Source organism: Pristiophorus japonicus, chromosome 5 (assembly GCF_044704955.1).
Source record: "Pristiophorus japonicus isolate sPriJap1 chromosome 5, sPriJap1.hap1, whole genome shotgun sequence".
Lineage (NCBI taxonomy): Eukaryota > Metazoa > Chordata > Chondrichthyes > Pristiophoridae > Pristiophorus > Pristiophorus japonicus.
This window is the reverse complement of record NC_091981.1, coordinates 204,101,505-204,121,847: the sequence shown is the minus strand read 5'-3', so window position 1 is coordinate 204,121,847 and position 20,343 is coordinate 204,101,505. Positions and strand designations below refer to the sequence as shown.

Below are 20,343 nucleotides of genomic sequence, written 5' to 3'. Positions count from 1 at the left end.
GTAAAATTTGGCAGCGTGTAAAAAATACCATCAGTTTGAAATTCGGCCAGTTCCATTTAAATTGCCCTCGTGGCTCTCTTGCTACTCTCTTTGTGTTTCACTCCTACTGACTGTGCTTGTGCTCCACTGTTTACATGTGTACCTCACTCCCTTGTGCTGCTCCTCTTTCCCTTTGGTTGACTCACGGGGTGAAGGGTCGCAGTCAATCGGTGACGTCATCTCACGCCCCGTCCAATGGGCGCGGGTGTTGCTCGCGCAGCCTGGCTGGCCGTGGCCAATGGCGCTGTGGTTTGTTGGGGGGATGCGGGTGGCGGTAATGTTGTGAGTTTGGGTTTTTACAATCAGTTTGATTTTCGGGGGTTTGTGTTTCAATCGAAAGCGGCTTCCACCCGGGGCCTGCCCCGGCCATGGTTTTCCTCAAGCTGCGGGACCAGGTGAGTCCTGCGCCGCGCACCTTGTTGTTACTGGCACTGGTGGAAGAGGAGCCGCGGCCTCTGCGTGGGCCTGCGAGCTGGAGCCAGGGGAAGGTGACTGGAGCCGAGCCGCCTCGGGGAGGGGGGAGGGGAAGGGGTCACTGGATGGCCAGTGGGCCGGGCCTCCCCGGGGGCCGGCTCTTCTCTTGCCCCTCCCCCGGAATCAGGGTATTCGAGTCGCCGCCACCCCCGGTTACTTGGGCCGGGCTGGGTCGCCTCCTCCCCCCCCGAGGTTTTTGCCGGTCCCCGGGCTCGGCTGGTTTGAAGCCAGGTCCCTGAGTTGTGATGGACCAGAAAGTGGGGGAGGGCCGCGCCGCCGGGGCTTACTTCCTTGTGGGGGTGGCTGCCCGGGCTGTGGGTCCGGGGTTGTACTTTGTGCACGTGTTGTGAGCTCTTGCTTTGAGCGAGATCCTTTCTCCTGAGTGGAGGCTGCAGCAGGTGGTGAATGAACTACGCTGCACTTTGCATATCTGCCCCAGTGGCAGAGGTTGGTGAGCAGGTCAGGTCGTCTGCCTTAATCCGATCAGAGCTGGGAGAACAAGTAAACCTTTGTCGGCTGCGGTCGGTATTATTATCCAATAGGTTGATGGTTTTAAAAGTCAGTCTAATTCGTGAAACTGTTCACTGATCATTCTTTTTGAAGGAGCTATCCAAAAATCTCCCATGACCATCTCTGTTCTAAGGAGAACAATCCCAGCGTGTCTAGTCTCTTCACATAACTAAAGTCTCCATCCCATGTACCATTGTAGCAAATCTTCTCAGTACCCTCTCCAAGGCCTCGAGATCCTCCCTCGGGTTCAAGCCAAATATGTACTCTTAAAGAAAAAGGGTGGGACTAACCAATCTAGAGCCCCCTGGATGTCCAGGGACATACAAGGTAGGATAAAGAGAAAAAGGGAAGCTTATGACCGATACCGAGGGCTAAATGCTGCAGAATCTCAAGTATAGAAAGTCCAGGGGTGAGATCAAAAGGGATATTAGGAAAGCAGAGAGTGTGAAAAATTCTTGGCAAGTAAAATCAAGAAAACTCAGATGTTTTATAAATATATTAAGAGCAAGAGGATAACTAAAGAAAGGGTGGGGCCAATTAAAGGGCATGAGGGTAATCTGTGTGTGGAGGCGAAAGATGTGGATATGGTTCTTAATGAAAACTTTGTGTCTGTTTTCACAAGAGAGTGGTGATGCAGACACTGCTATCGAGGAGGAGGAGGAGGAGGAGTGTAAAATATTTGTTGAAATAAACATAGTGAGAGAGGAGATATTAAGGGGTTTAGCAGCTTTGAAAGTGGATAAGTCCCCAGGCTTGGATGTATCCCAGGCTGTTAAGCGAAGTAAAAGAGGAACTAGCAGAGGCTTTGACCATCATTTTCTAATCCTCTCTGGCTTCAGGTGTGGTGCTGGAGGACTATTAATGTGGTACCTTTGTTTAAGAAGGGAGAAAGGGATAGACTGAGTAATTACAGGCCAGTCAGCCTAACCTCAGTTGTGGGAAAATTATTGGAAAAAATCCAGAAGGATAGGATAAATCTACATTTAGAAAGACAAGGGTTAATCAGGGGCAGTCAGCACGGATTTATTAAGGGAAAGTTGTGTCTGACTAATTTGATTGAATTTTTCGAGGAGGTAACCAGGAGGGTCGATGAGGGCAGTGAGTATGATGTAGTGTATATGGATTTTAAACAAAGCTTTCGATAAGGTCCCACATGGCAGACTGGTCACGAAAGTAAAAGCCCATGGTATCCAAGGCAAAGTGGCAAGTTGGATCCAAAATTGGCTCGGAAGCAGGAAGCAAAGGGTAATGGTTGGGTGTTTTTGTGACTGGAAGAATGTTTCCAGTGGAGATCCGCAGGGCTCAGTGCTAGGTCCCTTGCTTTTTGTGGTATACATAAATGATCTTCACTTGAATATAGGGGGTATGATTAAGATGTTTGTAGATGATACTAAAATTGGCTGTGTGGTTGATAATGAAGAAGAAAGCTGTAGACTGCAGGAAGATATCAATCAACTGGTCAGGTGGGCAGAACAGTGGCAAATGGAATTTAATCCAGAGAAATGTGAGGTGATGCATTTGGGGAGGACTAACAAGGAAAGGGAATACACATTAAATGGTAGGACATTGAGAAGTGTAGAGGAACAAAGGGACCTGGGAGTGCATGTCCACAGGTCCTTGAAGGTAGCAGACCCAGTGGATAAGGTGGTTAAGAAGGCATACGGAATGCTTGCCTTTATTAGCAGCGGCATAGAATACAAGAGCAGGTGGGTTATGCTTGAACTATATAAAACACTGGTTCGGCCACAGCTGGAGTATTGCTTGCAGTTCTGGTCACCGCATTACATTAAGGATGTGATTGCACTGGAGAGGGTACAGAGGAGACTTACGAGGATGTTGCTGGGAGTGAAGAATCTTGTCTGAGGACAGATTGGATAGGCTGGGTTTGATTTCCTTGGAACAGAGGAGGCTGAGGGGGGGAACCTCATTGAGGTTCCTAGATATAGTGGATAGAAAGGGCCTATTTACCTTAGCAGAGGGGTCAACAACCAGGGGGCATAAATTTAAAGTAATTGGTAGAAGGTTTAGTGGGGATTTGAGGGGAAATTTCTTCACGCAGAGGGTTGTGGGGGTCTGGAACTCACTGCCTGAAAGGGTGATGGAGGCAGAAACCCTCACCACATTTTACAAAGTACTTGGATGTGCACTGAAGTGCCATAACTTGCAGGGTTACGGACCTAGAGCTGGCAAATGGGATTAGGCTGGATAGCGTCTTGTTGGCTGGCGCGGACACGATGGGCCGAAATAGCCTCCTTCCGTGCTGTAAACTTCTAGGATTCTAAAGTGTGGTGGCCAGAATTGGATTCTACTCCAGCTGAGGCCTAACCAGTGATTTTTAAAGGTGTAGTATAACTTACTTGTTTTTGTGCTTTGTCCCGCTACTTATAAAGCCCAGGTCCTGTGTGTTTTTAAAAAAAATCAAGTCGTCTGCCACCATCACCTCTTTGAAAAGGTTTAAAAAAATGTTTCTCTCTCTTCGATCATGGTGCTTCATTAACCTTTGATCCCTCACTGGTCACAGATACAGTTTACAGACCCTATTCCATTTGTTTGCTGGTGGCTGTCCTAGGTATGTATGGGCAATTTTATTTCCCCAGTGTGGAGCAATTAGATAGCAATACAGTTGGCTTTGTGAAATCACAGGAGCAAATCCACAATCTGCCACTCAGGTGTGCAGTGCTGTAGCTTTATTGTACTACATTGTCTTGCTGCCCAAACTTTGTTGTCTTGCCTCAAGGTTCATATCTCTATTGAAGGTATAGTACTGACTTGGTGTGGGTGTCGGGAGACCTTTGTTGACTTGTCCAAGTGGCTATTTTTCATGTTAATCGAGACTAAGTGTTGTAGACTGTTTATTGCTGGAGAAAATTGCAGCTGAATACAGTCCAGCCCTCAACTCTAGATTTGTGCATTTTTCAGTAGGGCTAGCTGGATTGAGCAGAACCCTGTCTTGATTGTTTTTTTTGTCTATCTAAACTAAACTCTTGTCCATCTTGGGCAGTCTTCAAAGTAAATTCAGTAACAATGATTTAAGTTACTTACCTAAAAATTACAAATGATACAAAATTCAATAGTTTTCAAGGGGTTTGATCTGACGGAAGAAAACTGGGTTGGAAATCAAACAAAATGTTTCTAGAAAGTGACCTGTTGAACTAGAAAATATAAATCTTTTTATAAAATACAGATTTTTTACTTGGGCTCAGTTTATCATTGACTTTGTTAGATTTATTAGATCTATTGAGAGTCTCCCTTGGAAAACTTCGGCTCGGTGTGAGTTGGTTGTAGTGGTGACTCTTCATTAACTTCTGGCCTACATATTGCTAGCAATGGTGGAAATCCTGCTCTCAAAAGTCCTGTCAATCCATGATCTTTTTTGGAAAGAACTCTTTCCACTAATATCTGACTCGTGATTAGGATGCAATCTGCTTAGACTATCAAAGGGGATTAGTCTGCCAGAGAATTGGTAATTAGCTCAAAGACATTGAAAATTAGGTGTTTTGTCAGGGTAAATTCTTGTAGGGTGGTACTGAAAATAATGTTGGTTTACTGTCGGAAATGTTTGGTTGCCATAATGTACTATAAGAATCATTGTATGTATTAAAACAGATGTATGTATCTTCAGATTTTAGAGTAAGCCTTGTCCTCAACTTTGACTAATTTTAGCAATTTTGTCCTGGTGAGCAGACAACTCTGCATCTAATAAAGTGGATGTGTATCCCTCTCCCAGGTCACAGTTAATACCTTGTAGTCAGCTGCTGAGATGTACCAGTGATCCTCTTGGGTGTGATGCACCCTTTCAATTTTCCTCTCCCAGTGTTGAGATACCACAGACTCTGATCAGCCTCTCCCCACTCAACGCAGTTCAGTTTGGGCTTAACCTGCAGCCTGAGTTAAGAGTGGAAAAACATTGACTTGGATTCCCTCTCCTGATCATCACCCAGTGAGAGGACAGGTTTGGGCTTGGCTGTGTCATGTCCTTCATAGTAAAATAGCCTGGTAACATTTGCTGCTACAAGAAGAATGGCCACTTTTTATGATATCAAAGTCACTTCCATGGCAATGTGAATCAGTGACTTGAAGAGGGGTGAATAATGAAACCTTTTTATTCTGGAAAGTAGGGATAAAGAAGATTGGTCAAATATGATTATCCACAGTTTATTTTAAAAGTTATTGTACTGTCAGATCACAGTTGGAGATTCATGTATTAACCCTGTCTGATTTAGTTTTTATTTTAGTGATGTTTCTAAAAGTTTAGCTTCCATTTTTCATCCTAAATGACCTTTTTGTGAATGGTAGTGTTTCAGCTGTGATCTTTTCAGTCTCATGTCTCTGGCATTAATACATGTACATTTTAGACTTTATTGACCACAGTGTTTACTCCATGGTAAGATTCCTGCTGCGTATGTTACAGGAAGCTCAGTAAGGTGAATGAATCCTGTTTTGATTTTGCTACCATAGACTTAAAAATGCAAATTTAGCAATTGCAGACTAAATGTTTGTTTGAATACTGATGGGCACCTGGTGTCCATGGAACTGTGTCTCAGTGAGGACATGATGCATTCAAGAGAGGAGGAGGGTAGTGAAAGAAAGACTAAGGGAAGAAAATACCCATTCCAAAATCAATGTTCATAAATTGTATAAAATTATAATTGTTAATCCAACATGAATGAGTAACTCACCTATTTACAACCACATTGTTCGAATTGCCATCTGCTTGTATTAAATATAAATCTGATTTGGGTTATCATGTGGGATCCTTTAATTTTGTAATGGCCCAGATACTGACTTATCCCACACAGTTATTTGTTACCCGGAGGAGCTAGTGTGAAAAATCTGAAGTCCTTCGGTTCTGACCTTCCCATTTATTACGTCTGCTGTTTAACAAGGATTGCACAGGCTTTTACAAATATGAGGCATTGAATTACTTGTCAGCCTTGGTTCAGTGTTGGCATTCTCGCCTGAGTGTTTAAGCCCCACTCGCGAGACTTGAGCCCGTTATTTTAACTGACACTTTAGTACAGTGCTGAGGGGCTAGTATATTGTTGGAGGTGTGCCATCTTTTGGATGAGATGTTAAACCGAGGTCCTGTTTCCCTCTCAGCTGCATGTAAAAGATTCCATAGCACTATTTGAAGAAGAACAGGGGAGTTCTTCTAGTGTTCTGGCCAACATTTATCCTTCAACCAACATCATTAAAACAGATTATCTGGTCATTTACTCATTGCTATTTGTGTGACAGTGCTGTGCACAAATTGTTTGCTGCATTTCATTACAACAGTGACTGCATTATAAAAAAATATTATTTGGCTCGGAAGCACTTTGGGACATTCTGAGGTTGCGAAAGACACTATATAGATGCAAGTTATTTGGGTTTAAAAAAAATAAAAGTTCAATGTCCTGATCTATCATATAACCAGTAACTTCAGTTAGCACATCACGATAGCGATCACCAATGCTGTTTAAAAATTAGTGTTAACTTGTTCTGTAAATGCCTTCCTTGTTCAAGGATCTGAACAAAATGTTAGTGTTCATTTGTCTTGTATATTATGTGCAATTTTTTTAAAAAAAGTGCTTCAAAATCCAAGTTAAGATGATAATCCATGTTTGAGTCTTTGTGTTGGTGTTTTAACACCAGTATCTATTATTTCTTTATTTCTCATGCAAGAATCTGTGATTTATATCGTGTGGCATGAAACAAAATCCAAAGCATGCGTTGCAACGATCGCTATGCACGTACTAAGAGTTACATAATAGATGGGGGAGTTTGCAGAGTTTCAAGTAATGTGAGACAAGGATGTGTCCTTTCCCTGCTGTCCACTATACTCAACTGGCTTATGTGGCAGACGATGAAGGGCGAAGATCTGTGATTCGGTGGGGAGACTTGCACTGTTCTAAGTTATGGTGATGGTATCAAATTTTGTCGAATTTACAACTTAGCAAAACGTGTGTGTTTGTGTGCAGCATGGTATCTATTTTAATAAAAATGGTTTACATACTGCTTGGATTAGAAGAGACAGAAATATTGGTTTGCTTATGATAATGGAAAAGGTCAAGGTGCTGGGTATAGGCATAATTTGAGGCCAACCGTAGAGATATGTCGGCTTGTAGATTTTGGTTGTGCAATTCAAGTTGATGGGAATTGGAACACTTGGCAGATAGTCAAAGCAATAAGTAGCATCATTTGATTTAAATTCTGGCTGGACTCTTCAGTTGCAAATATGTCATGACTGTGTTCTTCACTGCTGGTTAGTGCAGCTATGTGGAAATAAAGGTTGTAGGTTCAAGTCCCACTCCAGACTTGAGCACAAAATCTCAGCTTGCACTCCAGTGCAGTACTGAGGGAGTGCTGTACTGTTGGAGGTGCCGTCTTTCGAATGAGACATTAAACCGAGGTCCCATCTATTCTCTCAGGTGGACGTAAAAGATCCCATGGTACTATTTTGAAGAAGAGAAGGGGAGTCATCCTTGGTGTCCTGGCCAATATTTATCCCTCAATCAACATAACATAAAAACAGATTATCTGGTCATTATCACATTGATGTTTGTGGGAGCTTGCTGAGTGCAAATTAGCTGCCGCCTTTCCTATATCACAACAGTGACTACACTTCAAAAGTACTTAATTGACTGTGAAGTGCTTTGGGATGCCTGATGGTTGTGAAAGGTGCTATATAAATGCAAGTCTTTTTTTAAAATCTGAAAGTAGGCACCTCCAATAGTTCAGCACCCCCTCAGCACTGCACTGGAGTGTCAGTCTAGATCTTTGTGCTCAATTATGTGGAGTAGAACACAAACCCACGACCTTCTGACTCCGAGGCGAGACTGCTATCCACGGTTGACGGACACACAGCTGTTGAGTTTTTAGAATGACTGAAGGACAGTATTTGATAGAAAAGTGCTATTTTTGTAACGGATGAGGGACTAGAACAGGCTAGTCTTCAGAACTGCAGCAAATGCAGCTAAAACATTTATTGGGTCCGTCCTTTAGAGACCTTGTAAAAATTGAGATTTTTCAACATCCTCATGATAGCAGGATTAACAATGTCTTCGTGTTAATTGGATTTACTGGATTAGAAACATTTTCAGTTTATTGAAACTGAAAATTGTACAATATCCCCATTTCTCAATAATAGCTGATGAAAAAGGGAGTTTTTACACTGAGCATCATTTAGAGGTAAAATTGCAAATGTTTCAACTTTTGAAACCATGTTAACCATAAGTAAGCACAATCGGCTCTTAAACAATCAATCAGTCTGGAACCTGGCAAGGAAGCACACATGAGGCAACATTGCTGCCACCTTCGGTGCTGCTTATCTCTGCAGCTGAAAAGAAATAGCTTTATCTGGAGTGGAGGTGGTAATTGCAAGTGAGAGACAATGATAGTGGGGGAAAAGGGAATGATGGATAATGGGAGATAAATAAATGGGGAGTGAAAGCATGTTATGGAGAAGGATAATGCGTGCAGTCCATATTTCATGTACAGTTGGAAACCAACGTTCCCTTTAAGCTGCGTAGTTGCGCAGTGCTCCAGAGAACTCGTGCAGCCAGCTTTTCATTGTAAAAAAAACCGCGCCTGTGCAGTTTTGAATAGCCTGGGCAGTCTCTTAAAGGGGCTATATGGCGCCAAAATAAATTGGAGGGAACATTGTTGGAAACAAAATTGCAAAACTCACATTGGACTCTGTTTCAAAACTGCTTGCAAGTTGGTTCCCTCAGTTTTTAAAAAAAGTTATTTTTCCAGTTTGAGTTTTGAACGGTTAACATTTCTTGACCTCGATATTTTGATAACTGTTATTGTGTATGGTAAGATTATAACAACGTAACTTAAAGCTGCTTTTGACGCACTTTTGAGAATTTTATCTGACATAACACAGCAAGAGTTTTGCTCAGGACTATTTCTCACCTACCATATTCCTCTAGGCAATAAAGCACCATAGTTTAGGATTGTATTGCCATCCCAAATTAACCGTTGTCACTATGCATCATTAAATATTCAGTTCAGTGTACACAATATAGTGCTAGTTGCTGCCAAAGCATAAACATTTGATCAGTGAGGTGTAATATCCTCAATGGCTCTCCCAAATTGCTGTTAGCGGAATATGCTTCCTTGTGATAACCAATGTTTTCAACTGTTAAATGTTTGGAATTTCACCTTGGAATAATGCTGGGTATAAAGATTCCTTTTCCATCAGCGATTATCGACCCATTTTTTTGATAAATAAACTAATTCTGATCAGACAACTCCAGTTTACAATCCTCACACTCACTGATGACCAATTGCTAGTTGTTTTGCTTAATCATAGAAACATAGAAAATAGATGCAGGAGTGGGCCATGCAGGAGTGGGCCATTCAGCCCTTCAAGTCTGCACCACCATTCAATATGATCATGGCTGATCATGCAACTTCAGTACCCCATTCCTGCTTTCTCTCCATACCCCTTGATCCCTTTAGCCATAAGGGCCATATCCAACTCCCTTTTGAATATATCTAAACTGGCCTCAACAATTTTCTGTGGTAGAGAATTCCACAGGTTCACAATTCTCTGAGTGAAGAAGTTTCTCCTCATCTCGGTCCGAAATGGCTTATCCCTTATCCTTAGACTGTGCCCCCCTGGTTCTGGACTTTCCCCAACATCGGGAACATTCTTCCTGTATCTAACCTGTCTAATCCCGTCAGAATTTTATATGTTTCAATGAGATCCCCTCTCATTCTTCTAAATTCCAGTGAATATAAGCCTAAGCGATCCAGTCTTTTTTCATATGTCAGTCCTGCCATCCCGGGAATCAGTCTGGTGAACCTTCGCTGCACTCCCTCAATAGCAAGAATGTCCTTCCTCAGATTAGGAGACTAAAACTGTATATAATATTCAAGGTGTGGCCTCACCAAGGCCCTGTACAACTGCAGTAAGATCTCCCTGCTCCTATACTCAAAGCCTCTAGCTATGAAGGCCAACATGCCATATGCCGCCTTCATCGCCTGCTGTACCTGCATGCCAACTTTCAATGACTGATGTACCATGACACCCAGGTCTCGTTGCACCTCCCCTTTTCCTAATCTGTCACCATTCAGATAATCTGCCTTCCTATTTTTGCCACCAAAGTGGATAACCTCACATTTATCTACATTATACTGCATCTGCCATGCATTTGCACATTCACCTAACCTGTCCAAGTCAACCTGCAGCCTCTTAGCATCCTCCTCACAGCTCACACTCCCACCCAGCTTAGTGTCATCTGCAAACTTGGAGATATTACATTCAATTCCTTCGTCTAAATCATTAATGTATACTGTAAATAGCTGGGGTCCCAGCACTGAACCTTGCGGTACCTCACTAGTCACTGCCAGTCATTCTGAAAAGGACCTGTTTATTCCCACTCTTTATGCTTCCTGTCTGCAACCAGTTCTCTATCCACTTCAATACATTACCCTCAATGCCATGTGCTTTAATTTTGCATACTAATCTCTTGTGTGGGGCCTTGTCAAAAGCCTTTTGAAAGTCCAAATATACCACATTCACTTGTTCTCCCTTGTCCACTCTACTAGTTACATCCTCAAAAAATTCTAGAAGATTTGTCAAGCATGATTTCCCTTTCATAAATCCATGCTGACTTGGACCGATCCTGTCACTGCTTTCTAAATGCGCTGCTATTACATCTTTAATAATTGATTCCAACATTTTCCCCACTACTGATGTCAGGTTAACTGGTCTATAATTCCCTGTTTTCCCTCTCCCTCCTTTTTTAAAAAGTGGTGTTACATTAGCTACCTTCCTATCCATAGGAACTGATCCAAAGTCTATAGAATGTTGGAAAACGACCACCAATGCATCTACTATTTCTAGGGCCGCTTCCTTAACTACTCTGGAATGCAGACTATCAGGCCCTGGGGATTTGTCGGCCTTCAATCCCAACAATTTTCCTAACACAATTTCCTGACTAATAAGGATTTCCTTCAGTTCCTCCTTCTCACTAGACCCTCAGTCCCATAATATTTCCGGAAGGTTAATTGTGTCTTCCTTAGTGAAGACAGAACCAAAGTATTTGTTCAGTTGGTCTCCCATTTCTTTGTTCCCCATTATAAATTCACCTGATTCTGACTGCAAGGGACCTACATTTGTTTTCACTAATCTTTTTCTCTTCACATATCTATAGAAGCTTTTCAATCAGACAACGAACAAGGCCCTTAGAATTCTAACTTTTTAAAATAGAGAACTCAAAAGAAAGATTGGGGCTCTCGCATGGAAAAGACAAACCTGAAATAAGTTTTATTAAAATGGACAAATTTCGCACGGCACAAAATTAAAATTAGTTTTCCAGGCCCTTAACATTTGTTTAGCAGTCAACACGCTGTTAAAACTCCATTTGCACCTAATTCTTTTGGATCTAACTTTTACTGGGGCTTTTAACACCGTACTGACTGTGGAAGAGCTGAAGCTTTCCTCAATTTCAATGATTTATGAGATTTCACTGATTAACAGCTCTGGGGCATGGTGGCAGGGGGGGTTGACAGACCTCAACTTCGGGGTTTCCGCATGCGCTTGCAAATTCAGGGCCATTGTCACTCTCACTAGGATTAGAGTAAGGTGGAAGGCACCTTGGGGCAGAATTAGAAGCTTTACTTTTGTATCTGTCCGATGCTGTGTCTGAGCTTTGAGTAATTGATTCTTACAGTGAGTGCAAAGTTATTACATCGTATGTACAGCATGGATACTGGCCATTCGGCTCAACAGGTCTATGCTGGTTCCATTCCTTTGCACGCACATCAGACCCCTTAATATGCACTAAAGCTAGATTTTTAAATGCTGTTATTTTTCTTTTTAAATATGTTGTAATTTATATCACTTAAATTTTAGTGATTTAATGTCCAGATACTGCATGAACAACCTGTTGATATCTGATAGTCCAGAAATTATGTAGCATCAGGCATTTAAAAAATATATTAAGTTGATGTCCATTTTTTTTAAAAGTGTGCATAGTTAAATTTATTTAAGGTATTTAACTCCTTTAAATTAGATGTAGTTTATAATATGGTCTCTGTTAAGAGGGTCCAAATATACCATATTTAATATAAATAATAGATTTCACATTTGAGAATAGTCCAGCATTTGAATCTTTGAAAAAATATCAGTAACATTGAGATGTGCTTATTTTCACTTAATGCAGAGATGGTAAATGTTACATATGTATGCTTGTATTTATGCTGTACAGCCACCAGAGGGCTCATCCCCTGAAGTCCCAAGGAATCCCATATTCCCTTGGGAGCACAGGTATTTAAGGAGGCTTCACGGGTTGGAGAGGCACTCTGGAGACCTGCAGTAAAAGACTAAAGTCACACTTTACTTTGAGCTCACAGTGTTCAGTCTGACTCTTTCTCCATACACAACAGTAAATGTCTCTGTTCTTTGCATAATCCCGTTCAAGCTATAAAACTTCTTACCAAACCATTTCCGATTAATCATTCCTCATTATGCCATCTTGCTTAGTGCCATGGCTTGATAGTGAATTCTTTCCATGTTTACGCTGCTATCTACCAGTATTTCAGAGAACAATTAATTTATCCCTTTTTTCCAATTTTTTTAAAGCCACCAGCAAACAGCATTAACTATGTGCATTGTAATATGTTGTATTGATGGCAATTGCAAAAATGACTTCGTGTTTTATAGAATTGTATTGCCAATACAATGGAGGATTGTATGCTGAATTTCTAATCTAGCTAGAACTCTGAAATGCAGATTTGTTACCCCTAACCTGGTTTTGTGTTTTGGATTTAAACTAATTGTAATAAATCCTGTGCCAAATTTTAACTAGAGACAACTCATTTTAGAAATATATAGTAGCATAAATGGTTTCCGTATAATTGGCCTATAAAATGAAAAATCATCAATCGGTACCTTGTTTCCACCACTATCGTGATCGGGGCTAAGGGGAGGCGTGAGCTCAGGGGCCCAGGGGCAGCATGTGCCAGCCCACATTGCGATATGTGCACACTGGGTCCGTGCAGCAGAGCAGGTCTCCAGTTGTCTTGGGTAATCCTTGCCACTGGACCAAGACCTAGCTCTGTCAAGCCCGTGTGGTGGCTGGTGTGCAATGGCTACCACACGTTTAAAAAAAAATCCATACACAGGCATCTTCCACCCGTGAGAATGTAGTTCGGGTTCTTCTTCGAAACACCTGTAAACTCATTCTTTTTTTTGGCGTGGAAGCAAGTCATCCTCGTTTCGAAGGACCGCCTATGATGATGGGGTGTTGTTTATATCACCAGTAATTCAACTGGTTAGAAGCAGTGGCTTTGCAGATAAATGCACTGTGTACTCTGGTGCAAGACAATATCCAAAAGGAACTAGATTTGGTGGCTGCTCTGTGCTGAGTTGGTTAGTTGGCTTAGTCGTAGGCCATTCAGCCACTCGAGCTTGTTCTGCCATTCAATGAGTGGACCTGTATCTTAACTTCATCTACCTGCCTTGGTTCCATAACCTTTAATACCCTTGCCTAATAAAAATCTTTCAATCTCCTCCATTTTAAAATTTTCAATTGACCTAGCCTCAACAGCTTTTTTGGGGGAAGAGAGTTCCAGATTTCCACTACCCTTTGTGTGAAATGCTTTATGACATCACACCTGAATGACCTAGCTCTAGTTTTAAAGTTCTGGCCCATTGCTCTGGACTCTCATCAGTGGAAATAGGGTCGATAGAGAAACTATCAAATCTTTTAAACACATTAATTAGATCATCCCTTAATCTTTTGTACTCAAGGGACTACAAGCCTAGTCTGTGCATCCTGTCCTCCTAATTTAACCTCTGTCATTCTGATGAATCTGTGCTGCACAACCTTGAAGGCCAATATCATAGAATAATACAGCACCGAAAGAGGCCATTCAGCCCATCGTGCCTGTGAATATATCCTTCCTAAGGTGCAATGCCAAGAACTGAACGCAGTACTCTAAATAGCGTCTAACCAGAGCGTTCTATAACTAACATAACTGCCACCCCTTTATATTACAGCCTCCTTGAGATAAAGGCCATTATTTTTTAATGATTTCTGTACTTGGAGCATTAAATCTCACTGCTCCTCCACAGTTCCTAGATTCTCGCCATTTATTCTGATCTATATTTCTTGGGTCCAAAGTGGATGGATGACCTTGCATTTCCCCCACATGAAGGCAGGCTCTCAATTTCTTGGTGCTTACATGAAGAATGGCCCATTTAAGTGATCCATTAGGAAAATCAAAAGTTTGCTAGCTACCAGTAGAGGGCCTACGAAGACAGTATCAATCAGTCTTCCTTCCAGGCACCCGGTGAACCTGTGTAAGAAACAGTCGTTTTTTTTTGTCATTTCCTTTTTCATTTTCAGCTCAGCAGAAGTCTCAAAGAAGGAACTTTCACAATGTTTGGTTATTTGTACCTTATTACCTGTGTCTCTATAATTACTATAACATTAAAACTATTTTTACCAATATCGATCTGATGACTTGCCTCTTTAACGTAGGGTGCTGTGGGGCAGAGATGAATGTTATCTAAAAAACCTGTACTTTTATTCCTCACTCGGAGGCAGGAAGCAAAGGGTAATAGTTGATGGGTGTTTTTGTGACTGGAATGATGTTTCCAGTGGGGTTCCGCAGGGCTCAGTGCTAAGTCCCTTGCTTTTTGTGGTATACATAAATGATCTAGACTTGAATATAGGGGGTATGATTAAGAAGTTTGCAGATGATACAAAAATAGGCTGTGTGGTTGATAATGAAGAAGAAAGCTGCAGACTGCAGGAAGATAGCAATCAACTGGTCAGGTGGGCAGAACACTGGCAAATGGAATTTAATCCAGAGAACTATAAGGTAATACATTTGGGGAGGGCTAACAAGGAAAGGGAATATACATTAAATGGTAGGACATTGAGAAGTGTAGAGGAATAAAGGGACCTGGGAGTGCATGGCCACGGGTCCTTGAAGGTAGCAGGCCAGGTAGATAAGGTGGTTAAGAAGGCATACGGAATGCTTGCCTTTATAAGTCGAGGCATAGAATATAAGAACTGTATAAAACACTGGTTAGGCCACAGCTGGAGTACTACATGCAGTTCTGGTCACCACATTACAGGAAGGACGTGATTGCACTGGCGAGGGTACAGAGTAGATTTACGAGGATGTTGCTGGGAGTGGAGAATCAAAGCTGAGGACAGATTCGATAGGCTGGATTTGTTTTCATTGGAACAATGGAGGCTGAGGGCAAACCTCATTGTGGTGTATAAAATTATAAGGGGCCTAGATATAGTGGATAGAAAGGGGCTATTTCCCTTAGCAGAGGGGTCAACAACCAGGGGGCATAAATTTAAAGTAATTGGTGGAAGGTTTAGAGGGGATTTGAGGGGACATTTCTTCACGCAGAGGGTTGTGGGGATCTGGAATTCACTGAAAGGGTGGTAGAGGCAGAAACCCTCACCACATTTAAAAAGTACTTGAATGTGCACTTGAAATGCTGTAACCTGTAGGGTTACGGACCTAGAATTTGCAGCTTTATCAACCTGAGGTGCTACCTTTAATGTCTTGTATACCTGATTCCCTAATCCCTCTGCTCTTCCATAGCATTCTGCCTACTTCCATTTAGAGTATCATTACTGCTGTTACTTTTTGTAACCAAAATGCACCACGTCACACTTGGTGATATTGATGTCCATTTGCCACTTTGTAGCCTATTTTCCCCCATCTTATTTATATTTGTTTGCAGCTTCCTTTGGTCTTCTAAAGAATTCAATTTTAGTACCATCTGCAAATTTGGACTCTTGGAACTGCCCCCAATGGGTTTGAGGCCAGCCAATTTTATGTGTCAGCACTCGGCCAGAACTGCAAATAATTTACTCACTTAACTTTTAAGTTTCTGCTTGTGATCGCGTTATGGTTTTCAGTCTGATGTGAATGGCTGCGTGGCATTGGAGACACTGTCATGGCTGTCCTCTGCCATGTCGGCCACCCATATCCGAGGCTCGAGCTCTGTCCCTACGTTCCTTTGGTCATCTATAGAATTAAGTATACTACCTATTTTGGTATCATCTGAAAATTTTGAGATGACTCCCTATAGGCCTATATCTAAATCATTGATGTACACAATGAAGAAAAGTGGCTGTAGAACTGAACCTTTGGGACACTACAATCCAGGTAACCACTCTGGAAGCGCTTCCCTTAACTCCTACTCTTCTTCCTCCCAATTTTTAATCAATTTTCTATCCTCTTCCTAATTTCATACCCCTTAATTTTTAGTATCTCCCATGTGGCACTTTGTGAATTACTTTTCCAAAAGTTCATCATCATCATCATCATAGGCAGTCCCTCGGAATCGAGTTTTTTGATGGTTGAACGAGAGCCACAAGCCCTGTTATAGGTGGGAGAGACATTCGTCGAGGGAAGGGGTCGGTAGGGCTGGTTTGCCGCACGCTACTTCCACTGCCTGGGCTTGGCCTCTTCGTGCTCTTTGCGTCGAGACTCGAAGAGTTCAACGCCCTCCCGGATGGACTTTCTCCACCTCGGGCAGTCTTCGGCCAGGATCTCCCAGGTGTCAGTGGTGATGTCGCACTTTACCAGGGAGGCTTTGAGCGTGTCCTTATAACATTTCCGCTGCCCTCCTTTGGCTCGTTTACCATGAAGGAGCTCCGCATAAAGCATTTGCTTAGGGAGTCTCGTATCTGGCATACGAACTATGTGGCCTGCCTAGTGAAGCTGATCAAGTGTGGTCAGTGCTTCAATATTGGGGATGTTAGCCTGATCGAGGACACTGATGTTGGTGCGCCTGTCCTCCCAGGGGATTTGCAGGATCTTGCGGAGACACCATTGGTGATATATCTCCAGCAACTTGAGGTGCCTTCTATACTTTGTCCATGTACACATATCCACTGCATTTCCCCCATCTACCATGTTTGTTACCGTCTCAAAAATTCCAATGAGTTTTATCAAGCATGATCGTTTCTTTTGAAATCCATGGTGTCTACTTATAACTATTTTATTTTTATCTGGATACATGCTTATTTCATCCTTAATTAAATACTCTAAAGTTTTCTCTACCACTGAGCTAACTGGATTAGCTTTGTCTCCCTTATAAAAATGGGAACTACATTGGCCATTCTGCAGTCCTCTGGCATGGAGGCCTGAAATATCATTTTTTCCCTCATCTTCAGGCTCATGATATATCCCGTCAAACACTGCTACTTTGTCTTCCTTTAGCTTAACTAGCTTATCTTAAACAATTCCTTTTTATCTTATCATGACATCCCTCATTTTGTCTCAGCTGCTTCAGGATTCACTTCTTCTCCAATATCCTTTTCTTTAGTAAAAAAAACCAATGTAAAGTCATTATTAAGTACAACTGCCATTTTTTGATCATCGTTGAGAAATTGTCAGTCCACTCCTGAGGTCTCACCTTCTCTCACTTTTAACAATTCTCTTGTTACTTGTGTACCTGTAAAAGATTTTTCTGTTCCTTTTTGATGTTTTTTTGAAATTTTCCATAGACCACTTTTAATCTCATTTATTTTTAGTATTTTTGTTATTACAGTTCTAATCGCTCATCTTCAATTGTAATTGATTTGTAATTTCTATTTATCCATGACAGTCCTGTACACATTTGTGTCCCAATCAATAAGTGGATAATTAAAATCTCCCAGAATAATAATTCTGTTATTCCTGCTCATCTCTCGAATCTGACAGGCAGATTTCCTCTTCCATTTCCTTCCCACAATTTGAAGGTTTGTAATACACCCATAGTGATGTAACAGTATTTTTGGGAGGATTTAATAAACACTACTTCTTTTCCAATGATTTATTTTATCTAAGCTACTCCCCACCTTTACTTCAATTTTTTCCCAGTTATAACTTTTCTATTTGTTTTTATTCCTCTACTCCATAACCCTCCTGCTAAATTGTTTTCTGCGTGAATATCTTCTATTTCCCCCTTTTCCATTAGCTGATCCATGTTAGTTTTATTTTCCCAACTCTCCTCCTTTTAATTATAGAAGAACTTCCCAAGGCACTTCATGGAGGCATAGTCAAACAAAAATGGACATTGAACCAAAGAAGGAGATATTGGGAGGGGTGATCATAAGCTTGGCCAGACGTGGATTTTAAGGAGGGACTTAGAGGATAAGATGATAAGGAATGCGGAGGGGTTTAGAATCATAGAATCATAGAAATTTACAGAATTCTGTGGCAATTGTATAGCTGGAAGTGGTTGCATTGGTACGAAAGGGGTGAGACCATGAAGTGATTTAGACACAAGTATGCTAATTTTAAATTGGAGGTGTTTGAGGACTGGGAGGCACTGTAGGTCAGCAAGGCCAGGGGGATGGGTGAGCGGGACTTGGTATTGGATATGGGTAGAAGAGTTTCCACTGAGCTGATGTTTAGAGCAGTGGCTCTTAAACTTTTTTGGTTGAAGGACCCCTTTTCAAATGGGTTAGTAATCACTGCCCTCCTCCATCTAAATTATAATACTCATAATATGAAAGTACTGCATGTAAGAAATGTTTTAATGATGCTTTTAAGAAAATATATTTACTTTAAGAAAACAGATATCAGTGAGATGGGTGTGCCTGCTCCTCTCTCCAATTCAGCAGCAACAGATGGCCACTATTAGCCACTTAGTGCTGGACAATTTTTAAAGCTGTCAGCAGGCTGGCCAAGGTGAGTGAGGGCACAAGCACCCATGCACATGCTGGGATGCTGCTGGAAGCATGAAACACTGCCATACTGTCCCACTGACATGTTCTGTAACAACTGCAGTGCGTGAGTAATAACGGCAGTGTGTGAGTGTACGAGTTTGTGTGAACTCCTGTATGTACATGTTTGAAGGGCCCCGCAGGCGCTCTGATCACGTGTCGGGAGGATGGCACAGAGTCGCGGCGCCAGGCAGAGGAATCGGCTCGACTAGCAGGGAGTGCTCGTTGCAAAGTGAGTGAGAGCTGTGGGCCTCTGAAGAGGCGGGCCAGCTGTTAAGAATAATTTTCAAGAACTGAATCAGTGTCGGTTTTATAAAAAGGAGCAAATTTGAAATTGCCTCTGATTGCGGACCCCCTGGAAAGTCTCTGGGCCCCCAGGAGTTTGCAGACCCCAGTTTGAGAAACACTGGTTTCGAGCTTGGATGATTGGAGGTTGTCACTTCCTTTTTAATTGTTTTTCCAGTATGTTTTGCAATCTGCCTGTTCAGATGTAGCCCATCCTTGTAGAATAACATCCATTTGTTTTAGAACGGGTGCCAGTACCCAACAAAGTTTAGTCCCTCTTCCTGATTCCACACCTTTAGCCATGCATTGTTTTCTCTAATCTTCTCCTTTCGTCCTTTAGCACGGGAAACAATGTTCATGGGGGGGGAGGGGTTTAGGGATATGATTTCCTTGGGGGTTCTCCCAATCTCGCTGAACCTTCAGCAGAAGATCGGTGAGAATCTCATTCAAATTGGGCATGGATGCATGGATATAATTCCTAATTTTAAGTCATACATCAGTCTTTAATTTGATATACTTTTGAGTTTATATTATAATTATAGTTAAATAGAAAAGCCTATGGCAGTTTGGGAAGCTGCGTTATTTGGAGTATTGGAGTTTCCCTGCAGGACAAGCTGAGGAGCTGGGAGAAGCAAAATTGAGATGCTACTGGTAGGAGGGTGTAAATACAGTCTGAAATAAAAACAAAATGCTGGAAATACTCAACAGGTCTGACAGCATCTGTGGAGAGAGAAACAGTTAACATTTCAGGTTAATGACCTTTCGTCAGAACTGGAAAAAGTAACAGGTTTTAAGCAAGTATAGAGGCAAGGGCCCCAAGTTTCCACACGCGGCAAAACAGGCGCCCCTCCGAGCTGGGCACCCGTTTTTCGCGCCAAAAACGCGCTATTCTCGAGCGCCTTGCAGCTCGATGTCTGCTTGGCGCGGCGCACAGGGGGCGGAGCCCACCACTCGCGCCGATTTTGTAAGTAGGAGTGAGGCGGGTACAATTTAAATGAGTTTTTTTGGTGCCGGCAACCCTGCGCGTGTGCGTTGGAGCGTTCGCGCACGCGCAGTCTGAAGTAAGCATTGGCACTCGGCCATTTTAAAAAGTGCTGCAGAAAAAGTGAAAATTTATTTATTGAACCCTTGCAAAGGCTTGCATTTTAATTTTCTTGATATTTCTGTGTGTGAGGGAGTGCATTCTGTAATTAAAGATAGACTGTGATAAACGGGACACATGCACTTGTTTGAGACTATTCAAATTCTTTGTAGCTGTTCAATTTTTTACATTTTTTAATAAAACCACATTGCCCTTCCATGATCAGCACTGAGGCTTCTTGCAGCTTTCTCCCTCCCCCTGCCGTCG

At 42.1% G+C, this 20,343-nt stretch overlaps 1 protein-coding gene across 1 annotated transcript in view; it reads left to right on the top strand.

The window, feature by feature from the left end:
• The first annotated feature begins 261 nt into the window (after nucleotides 1-261).
• The window catches only part of LOC139264567 (serine/threonine-protein phosphatase 6 regulatory ankyrin repeat subunit A), a 235,379-nt gene continuing 215,297 nt past the window's right edge, over nucleotides 262-20,343 (top strand). The window contains exon 1 of the mRNA XM_070881239.1: nucleotides 262-434. Coding sequence (XP_070737340.1) covers nucleotides 408-434 — 27 coding nt within the window. The 5' untranslated portion in view covers nucleotides 262-407. The remainder of the gene's footprint in view (nucleotides 435-20,343) is intronic.